The 14,460-nt window shown below is 47.1% G+C and overlaps 1 protein-coding gene across 3 annotated transcripts in view; it reads left to right on the top strand.

Annotated features, from left to right (window-relative positions):
• PRDM16 (PR/SET domain 16) overlaps nucleotides 1-14,460 on the top strand; it is a 258,310-nt gene that overhangs the window by 89,790 nt on the left and 154,060 nt on the right. For all 3 annotated transcript variants that reach the window (XM_027658225.1, XM_027658224.1, XM_027658226.1), the window contains exon 2: nucleotides 2,997-3,346. In XM_027658225.1, coding sequence (XP_027514026.1) covers nucleotides 2,997-3,346 — 350 coding nt within the window. The remainder of the gene's footprint in view (nucleotides 1-2,996; nucleotides 3,347-14,460) is intronic.

Here is a 14,460-nt window from a genome sequence, read left to right as displayed (position 1 = left end):
TATTATTATTATTATTATTATTATTATTATTATTATTATTATTATTACCAAATACAAAACATACCAGAAACCCACCCAAACTCTTAACACATTATTCCACTTACCACAAATTTCCTTTAACATCAGACTTTCTTTTCCTTTCATTACAGCTGCTAAATAGATTATTCATGAGGTCTCTCACCAACACTAAACCATCACTCTCATTGTTGCAAGACCCTCATTGGTGTCACACAGATTTTCAGCATATGCCCATATCTGATTATCTGTGGAAACAACCTTTCAATGGGCCTTTTTATGGAGTCATTTTGCTGGTGAGCTTTGAGGGACTAATTTTAGTTTCATGACAGTAACAATAAGGTCAAGTTGTATTTCTGTCCCGCTTTTCACACCAGCAGACACTCCCGGGCCCTGCAATCCCTGCTGCTGGAAGAGGGGCAGATGTAGGACAGGGTGGTCGTCACCAGGGAGTGGCCACGTCCCACGTCCAGCTCTCCCTGGCAGCGCTGACTCTTGGTGGAGCTCGGGAGAGCTGGGGGTCGTTCCCAAAAAACAAGATGTTCCCTGCTTTCTTTAATACGTTTTTTATTTTTAACCAGTTGTGTTCCATGTGGAGTAAAGCTGAGAGGGGCACTGAGGGTGACAGACAGTACAGGGGCAGTGAGGGCAGTCTGCAGTGCAGAATAACCAACAGTCATCAAAACTGAACCCCAGCTGCTGGATTTTCCCCAAATCCCTGGAATAAACAGCCCCTGTGGAGAAGATCAGGCACCACACCTGTGTGTTTGAGCTGGGGTTGTTCAGCTTGGGGAAAAGGAGGCTCAGGGGGGACCTTCTCACTCTCTGCAACCCCCTGGAAGGAGGTTGTAACCAGGGGGGATCCACATCTACCAGGCAACAAGTGCCAGGAGGAGAGGAAATGGCCTCTGTTATCTCAGTGTTGGGCTGTGGGGACAAACCCAACATTCACACCCCTGCCTCTGTGTCCTTCTGCTCCCACAGATGCCACGTGGCATCTCTGGTGTCAGAACCATCATGACCCACAAATGTTCTCTTTCACTGTCATTTCCTGCCTGTTACCAGTGCCTGGTTACTGGGTTTAGCAGAAGGAACAGGTTCCCTGTGTTTTGTGATTTCTCTTGAAATAGGAGGTCGGTCAGATGTGGGTTCAGCTTCAGAGTAAATTGAAACTTATTCAGAACTGCCCCGACTGTCCCACAGAAGAAATGAAATTACAGTGTTCAGTAGTGAGATGTCTCTATACTTTCCTTGTATCCTTTGGAAATTTTCACAGGTCGTGCTCCAGTAAACCTAGTTTTGCTTTTCAACTCAGTTGGAATTCCTGTTTCTTAAGTGCAGAAGAGGCTAATCATAGAGGAGAAAATAATTTGACTTGCTAATACTGGGCGAGAAAACATTTACTGCAACCACAAGTATTTTCAGGATGATGGAGTGTCTCATGCTCATGAAAGCTCAGCTCTGGTGACATGTTTGAGTAGGGAGGGCTGCACTTTCTAGCAGAGGAAACCCATGTAAGCTGTAGCAGGCAGTTCTCTGTATTCCTCCAAAGCTGGAGTAAAAAAATGTTGGCAAAGGAATCAAAATCCTCCTCTTTAGTCAAGTCTGCCACCAGGTTTCTTAGGCATGAACTCAGGAAAATCTTTATTAGGCATAAAAAAACCAGAGGAGGAGATGTGTCTCGCAGACAGAAGGTGCATTCTGAGGTTATGGAAGGGATGAATTATATATACCTTAAGTCAAGCCATGCTTTTCCAGCTATTCTTCCCTATGGTTCCTGTTTGGCAGCCAGAGCTGCAGTGAAAACTGGGAGTTTTGTTGGGTGCTGCTCCCCCCGATGACATCAGGGGTCAGTCATTAATAAGCACCGGGGGAGTCCCTCCCGTGCAGGAGGGTCCACAATGGGGTGGTTGTTGGCCTTGTTATCATAGTGGGGGCTCCTGTGCACAGTCCTGCTGCCTCATGTTTAATTGAGAGATGGCAAAACTGCTCCCAAAAATGCTTCAACTACTTGTATTGTATGACAAATGTGTTTTTCTTTTCCCCTCCCTGTGTTTTGCTCCCCCCCCCTTTTTTCCTTTTTGGATGAAAAAGCCCCGTTTTCATTCCATATGAATGTCCTTGCTTAGCAATTGACTTCTCTTGGAAAAATCCCCAAACTTTTTTACCCTCTGTGTCCAGTGTTTTCACTCCAGGACAAGGGGGAATGGCTTCACACTGACAGAGAGTAGGTTTAGCTTGGGTCTTAGGAGGAAATCCTTCCCTGGGAGGGTGGGGAGACCCTGGCACAGGTTGCCCAGAGAAGCTGTGGCTGCCTCATCCCTGGGAGTGTCTAAGGCCAGGTTGGATGGGGCTGAGAGCAACCTGGGCTGGTGGAAGGTGTCCCTGCCCATGGCAGGGGTGGAAGGAGATGATCTTTAAGGTCCCTTCCAACCCAAACCATTCTGAGACTCTGAGGTTACAAACTGCTGATGCTTTTGTTACCCCTGCAGAGGTGCTTTGCTGGAAGGTCACCTCAGCCACGGCTCCTGTTGTGGGACACACTGAACCCAAGAAGCACAAATACAAGGCAAACAGTTCTTGCCAAACTTAGCTTGGCTTTAGCTTGATTTCTCTATTTTTTCTTCCCCTCTAAAAATACACTGAGCCAGTTAAAGCAGTAAATGGTTAAAGGGAACCTCGGCCTCCTTCTGTGTTTTCTTCCCTCTCTCCAAAACTGAGAGACAAGCACTCCTGGAAGGCTGATCCTGTAGAACATGTCAGGTTGCACTCCCCTCCACCCCAGCCCTCAGCAGCACTGCCTGTCGTGCAGGCAGGGTGGGTGTTCTCCCCTCAGCCCCACCTGAGCTCTCCGAGGGAGGTTTGGCTCTTTACCCTTCAGGTGTGGGAGCTCGGCTTGGGGAAACTCCATCCCGAGAAGAGATTAACTGATGTTCACCCGAGTATTTCAGTGTGTTTTGTTCTGCTGTTTCCCCTTTTAGGTGACAGCGAGATTGTAAATAATATGTACGAGACCGACCCCGATCTCCTTGCGGGCGAAAGCGCAGAGGAGGAAACAGAGGACAGTATAATGTCCCCCATTCCCGTGGGACCTCCGTCACCCTTTCCCACCAGTGAGGACTTCACTCCCAAGGAGGGCTCACCTTATGAAGCTCCCGTCTACATTCCTGATGACATTCCAATCCCACCAGATTTTGAACTCAGAGAATCTTCGATCCCAGGGGCAGGGCTAGGGATTTGGGCCAAAAAGAAGATTGAAGTTGGGGAAAGATTTGGACCCTATATGACAGGACAGAGGAGCACATTAAAGGAAACAAACTTTGGATGGGAGGTAAGCGTGTGGAATGTGATCACCACATTCATTTCTCTTCTCTGCCAAGTGTTCCTGAGGCTGGACTGGGGCCTGGTGGCCTGGGGACGGATGCGGTGACTTTGCCGGTGCCGCGTTTCCCTCCGTCATTTTGGCCCCCCCCAATAACCTGAAGTGTTTAAAATCAGCAGAAATCCCTTTAAGATCCCTTCTTGGGCTACAAAAACTGCTCTGGCACCATTTTGGAAGGTTGGTTTTAAATGCTGTCGGGTCACTTCATCAAGTGCTTGTCATTCCGAGGTTGTGTTCGGGACTTGTCTCAGAGGAGGGAATGGGATTAGTGGCACCGTGTTCTGTCGTTGGGGGTGTTACCTTTGACTCCCAGCCCTGTCAGCAGTGCAGGGATCATTAACTGCTCAGAGGGAAATACCATGTACCCATTACCTGCCCAGATGTTCTCGAGTTCTTGTTCTGCAGCAAAGATGGAGAAATGTGAAAGTCATTTTTCCCTGAGAGCTGAACACAAAAAAAACGGTGCTCAAGAGGGAAAATAGCTCTGTCCCACAACTCACATCTTTCTCCCTGCTTTTCTGGCCTTGTTTCAGGAGTCATCTCCATCTCTTCTGCTCCTACGTTCTTGATTTGAAAATGTCCGTATCCCTAATTATCCTGAAATACAGGATATTCTGGGAGCAGTGAAGTGCAGCCTGGGAGTTCTGCTCTGTGTCACAGCCCTGTTCCAGCACATCCAGCGTCCATTACACACTGTAGAATTCCTTCTCTCCAGTCCAGTGCCCATCCCAACCCACCACACCCCTGCTGCCATGGGAGCTGCTGGTTGTTGGCCTAAGGAGGAGCTTTGTCTGGAGCAGAGAGGTTTCCCAGCAGGACACCCAGGCTGTTGGACAGGGGGAGGCCTGTCCCTCAAAATAAGTGGGAGCTCAATTTTCCCTCCCTTTTCCCTGGCTGAAGCAGTGACTTGGCCTGTTTTCTCCTTCGGCCACTACTGATGTGAAGTGGTTTAGAAAACATTGGAGTACAGGGTGGGAGCAGCTCAGGATGGGACTGGAAGGCTCACTGGGGGGGGGAAACCAGCAGTGCAGTCACAGAAGCCCTGTTCTCTTAGAAACTGGGGTCAGAAAGGCCAGACTGAAGCATTAACATTTGAAATTGTGTCTGATTATATTTACACTCTTGATTGTGAAGTCAGAAATCAGCGAGCGGTTGGATTCAGTGAAGCTCAAAGAAGTAGGTCCAGATGTTTTTGTTTACTTTATCAGTGTGTCTGAAGTGCAGGAAACAGCAAAAAACACTTGTTATAAGAACCAAACTCAATTGTGTTTTGTCGCTCTGCACCAGGGAATCTCTGAAGAGCTGAAACCAGGGTTTGGTTGAATGACTGAGTGGAAAGTTTCCTTTTCTTACTGCCTTAGTACAGGGAAATGAGGGAAATTCAGCTCAGTTTTAATTCCCTCTATTCCCTCCAGTGACATTCCTCAGAAGTTCATCTTGGTCTTGGTTTCTTTTGTGTGAATATAATTGCAGAATATTTAATTGGTATGAGTGTATGAGTTTCAAGACATGGGTTTTTGGGGAGAAAAACCCCTGTTAATGTCCTGGCAATGCATGGTCTGGCTCAGGGAGGCTGCAGGTGTGAGGCAGCTGGAGATTCCCCGAGGAAGGTTCTGGTCACCCCGAGGTCTCTCTGAAGCTGGGCACAGTTTCTCTCTAGGAATGTGCAATATTGATTATTTGTAGGCTGCAAAGTGGAGGTGGCTCCTTCAGAAAAGTGAATTGCCTTTTTCTGACCCAAATATTGATAGGTGGCGTTGGTTGGTTTCGTGTACCTTTTTTTGTTTGTTATTTTGTTTTCAGGTTGGTGTTTTGGGACACAGTGCAATCCTCCCTGGCTGTTAGAAGTCAGATCCAGTTTGGGCAATGCAAATCTTTTTTTTTTCTGTGACCTTGGCCAAGCTTTGTCCTTGTGTTCTCTATTTCTGATAAAAGTTGGTGTTTGCATTCACGGTTTTAAGAAAGGTTCCCCACATGCCCTGGGCTCTGGGTGCCAGCCCTGATAGGAGCCCTTTCTATCAACGCTGTTGGCTTTGTGACACTGTTTGTTTTTGTGCTGTAATTGAACAAACTTTCCTTCTCCGAGGCACTTCTCACATTTCAGCTGTTCCTTTGCCCTCTGATTTGGCCGGGACGTTTCACACCTCAAAGAAGGACTGTTTGTCCTCCCTCAGGTGTCCTCAAACACTGTCCCCTCCCACCCTGACACTCTCTCTTTGGACCCTGCCTGTACCTGCAGATACCTCTTGAAGTTTTCCACTTCCCAGTGTGTTTAAAGACAGTTCAGGGACATGTTTTTAGTCACTCAGCACCTTCAGCATTTCACTTGGGCCCAACATCCAGGAATCCCTCCATGTGCTGAGCAGAACTCATGGAATAAACCCTGTGTGGGAGTTCCTGAGCCATTCCCTTCGAGTGTGAGGTTGGAAAAGCCTCGAAGGGATGTTCTGGGCAGCTCTACCTGATGGCAGATTGCTGGGGGTCGAAACTTGGGATATGTTTCCATCCTCTGTCCATGAAATTGGGCAGGCAGGCAGTTGGCAGCGAGGGAGGAAAAAAGGAAAGGGGAGGAGTTTTTTGTCACCCTGTCACTTATTGGCATTTGCCTCTGTGTGCTGTTTCTTCCAGGAGTGATAAATCTAACAAATCTGGGGATTGCAGTATCATGAGGAGTGTTCCTTCTGCACTTTGACATTATTTTTTGGTCAACATTTCTCTGAAACTTGTAGTTTTGACTTGCAGTGACCCCGTGGGTCAAATGCTGTTGTAAGACTTCCACACACAGCTCCTCATTTCTGGCCAGTTGGGACATTACTGTGATACCTGAATTAACCCTTCTATCAGTATTTTTACTTCAGAAATGATATCCGTTCTTCACACCCAGTCTCTTCTCTATTCATACTTCCCAGTTGATTTCCTGCAGTTTATACTCTTGATAATCCCACTTTGGGGGGTGCAAACCCCACCCCCCAAATTCTGAAAACCTGGTCTTCCTTTGTCTGTTTTTAGCAGTCATCAGTCCTGCAGTTTTGACAGTGTTTCTGCCTTTTCACAGAAACTTCTTGCCTTTTATCACAGTAATTATATTGTCAGGCTTTGACGAAGCTGAGAGCACCACTGGAAGTGGAACAGCTACAAAGTGAACATTCCTCAGCACCATCTGTTTTGCTGGAAGCTGCTGGGTTTGTTGTTCTCTAGGATGTGCTTCACAATTAATGTCTGTTTTCTTCTGATATCTGTATTCTAGAAAAAAAATCAAATAACGTTTTGGGGGTTGGAAAACGTGCTATTAAGGGCTTTGGTTTGAAAATGGAATTTCTCCCCTCTCTCCAAGCGTCAGCACTGCAGAAATAGCTTTCCCTTTTCAAACTCCAGTAAGAGCAGATTTGTGAAAATGAAAATAAAGCAGTTAATTGTACCCCAAGTCCTCAGGAAGCAGAGAGGAAACTTCCAAACCTCATGTTTGGAGGCAGGGCCAGCTCTGTTTTCATGTGAACTGCTCTCTGCAGCCCTGGCTCTGATGTACAACGTCCGACTCCAGGAGGCACAGGAAGAATGTTATTTGCTGAAACTTTCAGGTTCACTCATTATTTCTCCTAAAACATCAATGGGGATGCAGAATGCTGTGTCTTATTTGCCATATCTTGAAAAAAAAAAGACGTGTAGTTATTTTTACTATGGAAGTTTTTCCTTTTGGCCAGACAGGAGGGCCTGGGTTGTGGCTGGGAGAACTCGTGCCCTGCTTTATCTGCAGCACAGCTTCACTATCTTCTTTCTTGATTTGCTTTGTGGAATATGCTTTTAAAAATATTCTTTAAATTAAACCACACCTCTCACTGAAGGGCTTTTTTGGCCATGGGATGGCAGGGAGTGATTCATGCTGGTGTCACAGAGCTCAGTCAGATGAGTCCCCTCCCAGGGGTGATTCAGCAGGACACTGAGCTGGGGGTTTTCCCCTGGGCCTCAGTCCCTGACACTGCTGAGCGTGTTTATCTCTCTTGATTCCTCAAAAGACACCACCCAAACCAAAAGCCTCGTGATTATTCAGTGAGATGTGACTGCATTTCCCCTGCCTGCTGGCACAGGACACACCACTCAGAGCACCCCAAATAAATCACCCTGGGTTTGTGCTTTACGGCCTCTGAGACCTAAAAAAATAATAAAATAAAATAAAATGATTACATAATGATTTTGATCACTTTGAATAAATAATGGTATTTATCAAAGTGCTGCTTATTTTGCTAATTGAGAGAAGAATGGGAACCTCATCCTGGAGGGAAGTTTAGCAGCTGAATTTTGGGGAATTTGGAAGCAATGATGATTTTAGCTCAGTTTGCTTCGCAGGGTAAATACCATTGATAAATAATTATTAGTTGCTCTGTTTTAATTTATATTTTAAGAGAGATTATTTGCTGAAGCACAAAGACTTCCCTCACACTGAAGTGTTGGAGCCAGGCTGCTCCTTTACACAGGAAAAATAAGTGCTTTCACTTCATAGTCGAGGGTGAAGATAGAAACTGTCCCATGGAAGACAAATAACTGTGGAAAAAATAGGAGCCGACAGCTCCGGATGGAGCAGAATTCTGGCTCCACATCTGGGCCAGTGGAAAACTGCTGGGTTTTGAACATGCTTTATAGTGTCAGTGATTCACAGCAGCTCAACCTCCCTGTTCCCACAAAATAGGAGGTTTAAGGTTTAGCATGAGGGTCTTTTTCGTTTTGTTTGTTTTTAGAAATGCTCGTAAGTGCCAAGGGAAATTTACTTTACATGTTCTGGCCTTAAATGCTAAAGGGAGAATTATATTGTATTTCTCTGAGTCTTAAAAATACTGAAACATATTTTTAAAAATATATATATTTTTAAGACACTGAAATATCTGGGAAATATTAAAATAGGAAGGAGCCTCTGAGATTCTTCTAACTGTGGTGGTTTTGCTTCCCAGCTAAAAAACCTGAAATTCCCTCATTTCCCTTTACAAGCTGAGACAGCTAAAGCAGCATGTTCTTGTTTGTCCTGTTTCTTAACTAAAGATGCTAAAAAAAGGTGTGAGTCCTTTAAATGAGCAAGGAACTCCTTGCACTCATCCCTCTCTGCCCTGCTTTCAGCTCGTGGGCTGAGAGGATGTGATGACATTTCCCTTCCAGCATCCCCTGGTTCATTCATTCTCTCTGGCCTCTGCCTTTCCCTTTGGCTGGAGAATGATGTTACTGGAACAGCTTCCATGCTCAGGGAGAAGCAGCTCAAGACTCGGGGTTTTCACACCAGGGCATGGGCAGCCTTGGAGGTGGCTGAGGAAGGGGGTGCGTGGCCCTTTCCAAGGTGTTACCTCCCCAGCAGGTATTGCCCAGGCAAAGTTATTTCACAGTTTGTCAATTTTATTTATTTATTTATTTATTTATTTATTTTTTAATTTGACTGGAATTATTCTGAAAAAGAAAGAATCTGTGGTTTCACAAGGAAAGCAGAAGGTGGGAGTACCCCAGGACTCCCCAGATGTGCCCTTGGCCACAGGGAGCTGCCAACAGCAGCCCCAGGTGGAATTTTTATTCACATGTGGCTAAAACTGCAGAGGAACTTTTGCTTTAGACCAAAACCCAGCACTTATGTGAAAGAAAAATTAATCTCAAGGAGGAGAAATAACTTCCTGACCTCTAAATCCCCTGAATATTGTGGGATTTGGGGCTAGTGGAGTTGCTGAGCTTTGTATGTGCTGGGGACTGTCCCCTTTCCAGGGAGCAGCTCTGGGAGGACACCAACACTCCAATTGTCCCTGCAGGGTCTGCCCTTGATTCTGGTGTCAGGGGACATCCCAGGGAAGGGGCAGAGGCAGCTTCCAGCTCCTGTCAGTTGTTGGGCTGGTTCCTGTGCCTGGCATTGCAAACGTGCCCGTGGCACAGGGGCTGCCTTTGGATTCAGGGAAAGCAGCTGATCGTGCCACAGGCAAACCCCCATTCCCCACAGCTGCATCATTTATTGATGCATTCATTTATTGATTTTGACCCTGGATAAAAGTGAAAAATGCACCTCATGACATCCAAGTGAAACGACTGAAATTTGTGCCGTTTTTTGACGTTCCACCAGATGCTCCAATGTCAGGGTTAAGGGAGTAAGTCTTTTTTAGGCCCAAGAATGCCAAGATATCTTGCTCTATCTTAGGCACTTGGCTAAAACATGGGTATATAAGGAATTAAGGGAAAAAAGAAGAGACAGGGGAAGGGAATGACTAAGAATACCTCCTGATATTTCTCCTTTATTTCCATAAGGGGTAATAACTCATGAGCAATCCGGCAGAGGGCACTTTCTTTAAATAGAACATTCTGATTCACAAGCAGAAAAAGGAAATAAATATTTTCTTTTCGTCTTTGAGAGACATCCATGAATACCAGCTCCTGAAGCAGGATTTTATCATCCACACTTAAAAAAAAAAAAAAAAAAGAGAGAGAGAAAGAAAATCCCATGAAAAGCTCAGTGGTGACCACAGGGTTTGAAAAATAGCTCTTTTCATTGTCAAAAGCCTTGCAGAGTGCAGGGCACTGCTTCTCCCTCTGGAATGTTAACCTGCAGAGAAATCCAACCTTGATTTTGTCCCTTCCCAGAAAAGCCTGGCTGATGGAGCACTGGGACACAGTGGGCTTTTGTAAAGGAAATGATCAATAAGTGAAACCATAAATATCCAGGAGCTTTGAGGGGGCATCGTTCTGGGGACTCGCAGTTTGAAGAGGTGAGAGCAATGTAAAATAACTCCCTTGGGGGTTTCCAGGCTGCCTGTGTGGGGGGGTCAGGGATGTGTTGGCTCTTTGGGGATTGAGCCCAGTTACCTTCCAGGGTCCTTTTTTGTTGTAGCTGAACCCCTGAGTTCCTGTGACCTTGTGTTAAGGGGTTAGAGAAAGTCATTACTCAGCTGTGAGTTAAGGCTTAAATGGAATCGTAGAATCATGGAATGGTTTGGGTTGGAAGGGACCTTAAAAATTAGCCCAGGTTGCTCCAACCTATCCTTGGACACTTCCAGGGATGGGGCAGCCACAACTTCTCTGGACAACCTGTGCCAGGGCCTCCCCACCCTCACAGGGAGGAATCTCTTCCGTAAAATACTTGGAGTTGTGTTTAGACTCCAAAAGTTTGTGACATTAGCAAACCTCCCTGAGTTTATGGTTAATCCCAAAGTCTGAAGGTTCTAAACTTCTTTACCTCGATCTGTATGATGCGAGAAGTGGGTTTTCCAGAGCAAAATGTTGTGTTAACTACTTTGAGACAAGAGGCAAATCACATTCTCTGCAGAGTTTGGCTCCATCCTCTTCTTCCCGTGGCAAACACGGAGCAGCAGTGCAGGTTGGGATGGCTGCTAAATGTAGCAGCTCTTGCCTTGTGGGATTTGGGACTTCACACATTTTGGCACTTCAGATGCTTCTTCCTTGGCTCTGGAAAAGCAGGAGAGGTTTGTTGTACATAGAGATGGAAATGGAAAGCTGGGTCTGTCGCCCTTCCTGCAGCAGTGGGACATGGGTGGGACATGGGTGGGACTTTGTTCCTCACTTGCTAACACAGCAGTTCATTATTCATCCTTTCCTCCTCTGTGCCTTTCAGCCCAGCAAAGAGCTGGGACCTGCACAGATGGAGACAGGAAGTGTCCAACTCTGCAGAACAAGGGCTGTTTGTCCAGGGAAGGTGTGAAGCTGAGGTTGAGTCATTTTTAGCCCCGTGAATGGAAGAAGCACGTCTGCAGGAGGAGGTCCAGTGGCCTGGAAGGGGTGGGTTGGCTCCAGGAAGGAGCATTTCCAGATCATGGGGGTGTCTTTGGGAATGCTGTTCCTAACCATGTGCTCTTTTTCTCAAGTTGTGACCAAGGCCCAGCAGCTTTGTGAGGTGTCCTTGTAAAACCTCCACCTTGACTCAGCTGTGCATCTCCTCATTTCCTGCTCCTCTCTGTCCTCTCTCAAAGCAAACAGACAAGATCATGGAATCATAGAATGGCCTGGGCTGGAGGGGACCTTAAAGTTCTACCCCCTGCCATGGGCAGGGACACCTTCCACTAGCCCAGGTTGCTCCAAACCCCATCTAACCTGGCCTTGGGCACTTCCAGGGCTGGGGCAGCCACAGCTTCTCTTTGCCAAGGCCTCCCCACCCTCCCAGGGAAGGCTTTCCTCCTAATATCCAATCTAAACCCACACTCCATCAGTTTGAAGCCATTCCCCTTTGTCCTGTCACTCCAGGTTCTTGTAAATAGTCTCTCTCCATCTTTCCTTGTTGGCTTCCTTCAGGCTGCAGTTAGGTCACTCTGGAGCCTTCTCTTCTCCAGGCTGAACAATCCCAAATCTCTCAGCTTTTTCCTCCCAGCAGAGCTGCTCCATCCCTCTGATCATCTTGGGGCCTCCTCTGGACTCCCTCCAGCAGCTCCATGTCCTCGCTGTGCTGTTCCCCGGTGCTGGAGCAGCTCTGGGGTCTCAGGCCCAGGCCTGAGTGGAGCTGGTTTGTGTGTAAAGGGGGTTCCAGGCAGGTGACAGTGGCTGTGCCCATGGAACGTGTCTGCACGGAGGGAGACGAGCACGTTCCAGTGGGATGTGTAAACAAAGGAGAGGCATCTCTCAGGAATGGATCTGTGGGCACGTGGGAGGCACAGATTGGAGAGCAGTTCGTCGGGACTTGCCACCGTTTACTCTCTTTGCCCCAGAAAGGCACAAAATGTACTTAAAAGTGCTTTCCCCTGCAGAGTGTTCTCACCCAGCCCCTGCTCGTGCAGCTCCTCAGTGGGGCTCGTTCTGGCTGCCCTTGGCCCCCTGTTCTGGTGGAGGAATCCCCAGCGTGTCCCGAAGGGATCCCTGGGCCGCGGGTGCCACGTTCAGGAGCCCCTCAGGATCCCTCAGAGCCACCCTGGTGTTTGGGGTGTTCCACAACCTGTCTGGGGCAGAGGCTGCAGGTTCAGCCCTCTCCAGCCTGTTTGCTCAGCACATCAAATGGATCTTTCCTCCCTTTGGATCTGATTCCCCAGCTCTGTTTTCCTTTGCTTTCGGATAATGCCCGGGCAAGTCGTTGCTTTAACTGTGCATCTTATTGTGCCATCCTTGTTCAATCGTGTTCAAAAATACCTACAGCTCACCCTTGTCCCCCACCTCCCTTTTCCCATTTAGATCTCCCTGAAGCCCATTCTCCCTTATCAGCACAGTAATTTCATGAGCAGAGCTTGGATTTCTGCCGTTTAGGCCCCGGCCATTGTCTGTCGCAGCTGCAGTCAAGATAAACCCTCACCCAGAACAAAGTTGGAATGACCTTTTACAAGCAGAATCTGCCTTGTTTCCCTCCAGACTAATTTATCAGCCTTCATTTCAGCCTAGTCTCTCAGCAGAGGCCTGAAAGAACATTACAGAGAGCATGAATGAACAGGGGGATTAAGATGCTTGGCTAGTCCCTCTTTTTCATCAGACACCTTCTGGATTTGCTGGGCTGTAAAGCTGTAAATGACCGTAAGTGGTGAACTGCCTTCAACTTGGAGGAAGGGGAAGGGAAGGGGCGGGGGAATCACCGCAGCCAAAGGTTTGGGAGAGGGAAGTGGGGAGCTGGATAAAGCTCCTGCCTCGAGGGCAGAGCGTGGCAGGGCCGAGCTGTGCCCCTGTCTTGGTGCTGCTGGTCCTCACCAGAGGCTCCGTGCCGGGGGCTCAGTCTGTCCCTGAGGGGGGACGGGCTGCACACACACAGGCTCAGCTCCTGTTAGCGAGGGGTTCTGGCAAATTTAAATCCAATTTATTGACTGAAAGCAAAATTTTGCAAACTGGATCACGTATTGATGTGCTAAAAGTATTTTGGTGCAGCAGAGACTGCAAAAGTTTTATTGGGAGCATGATTTTCATGCTGCAAGAGGTGAAGTTTGTTTTTAAAGTGAGCTTGGCAAGTGTCAAAGAGCCCGACAGGACATCCAAGATCCACTTGGAGCTGACAACAGGCACAGTCCAGAGGACTTGCTGTGAGGAGGGGAATAAATACTGGTCTCTTGAAGGAAGGGAATAAATATTGGTCTCTTGAAGGAAGGGAATAAATCCTGATCTCTTGAAGGAAGGGGAGAGTTGTCACCTCCAGTGGGGGTGAATTTCCTGCCTGTGGAAATGAAGGTGCAAAGGATGGAGCTGCAGGTCTGGGGGGTTGATGAAGTCAGGGAGCAGCAGGTGAAAACGTGCTGAGGAACCAGCTCGTGAAACTCATATCTCAGTGCCAAGTGATGGGGAACATCAACCACAGGATGTTTAGAAACTGGGCTCAGGTAAAAGCCCAATGTTTTGGAATTATTTGCAGGTTAGGAGGGGTTCAGTCCTGTCACTGGACAAGCCTGGCATTTTGTCTGCAGGATTTTCACACCTTCCTGTGACTGCACATACCAATAAATCCTGCTGCAATAATTGGTATTTTCACTTATGAGTATTAAAAGCCCTTGTAAAGCAGTGGCTTGTGATTATCACAAAAGCATCCAGACTTCTCTAAACCTTTGGAAGACTTGTGATTTAATTTAGACATCTGGGTGAAAGTTCAGGCTGTGATTCCTTTCTCTCCCCTGTGTTCTAACCCATATTTGTGCCTTTGCAATCCTTAGCCAGTAATAAGGAAGCTGGAGGATTTTTAGAGTAGATACACTAGTTTTTGTGGTTGTGTTTAATCCATTTTTGAGACAGCTTAATAATTCCAAATTTCTGCCCTGTTAGTAAGCTTTGCACCTTGTTGGATGTTTACTTGCACTCAAAGGAAAGGTGTGGGCAGCTCATCTCTCAACCACCAACAGAACTATTGTCCAAGTCCTCATTTAGAGACACTTCCACGCTCAGAACTGAAGGATCTTTTGCTATTCCAAAGTGGTTATATCATCTCCAAAGCAAAGTCCAGCAGCGTGGCAGGGGGACAGAGGTGGTGCCTGTCTGCAAAATGCAGATATTTTAACCAGGGCAGATTATTTTTGGCTCTTGTCCAGTTTCCTGGGAAATGGGCAGAAAGAAGCTGAGTTTCCTATAGTCCCCTGCAGCTGGGCTTGGGTTTCAATAAGTGTACAGGGTGATTTAAGGAAAAAAAAAAAGGCAGGAAGTTC

This window comes from Corapipo altera, unplaced genomic scaffold, assembly GCF_003945725.1.
Source record: "Corapipo altera isolate COAL_440 unplaced genomic scaffold, ASM394572v1 301, whole genome shotgun sequence".
NCBI lineage: Eukaryota > Metazoa > Chordata > Aves > Passeriformes > Pipridae > Corapipo > Corapipo altera.
The sequence above is the reverse complement of the archived record's forward strand: the minus strand, read 5'-3'. Positions and strand labels throughout refer to the sequence as shown.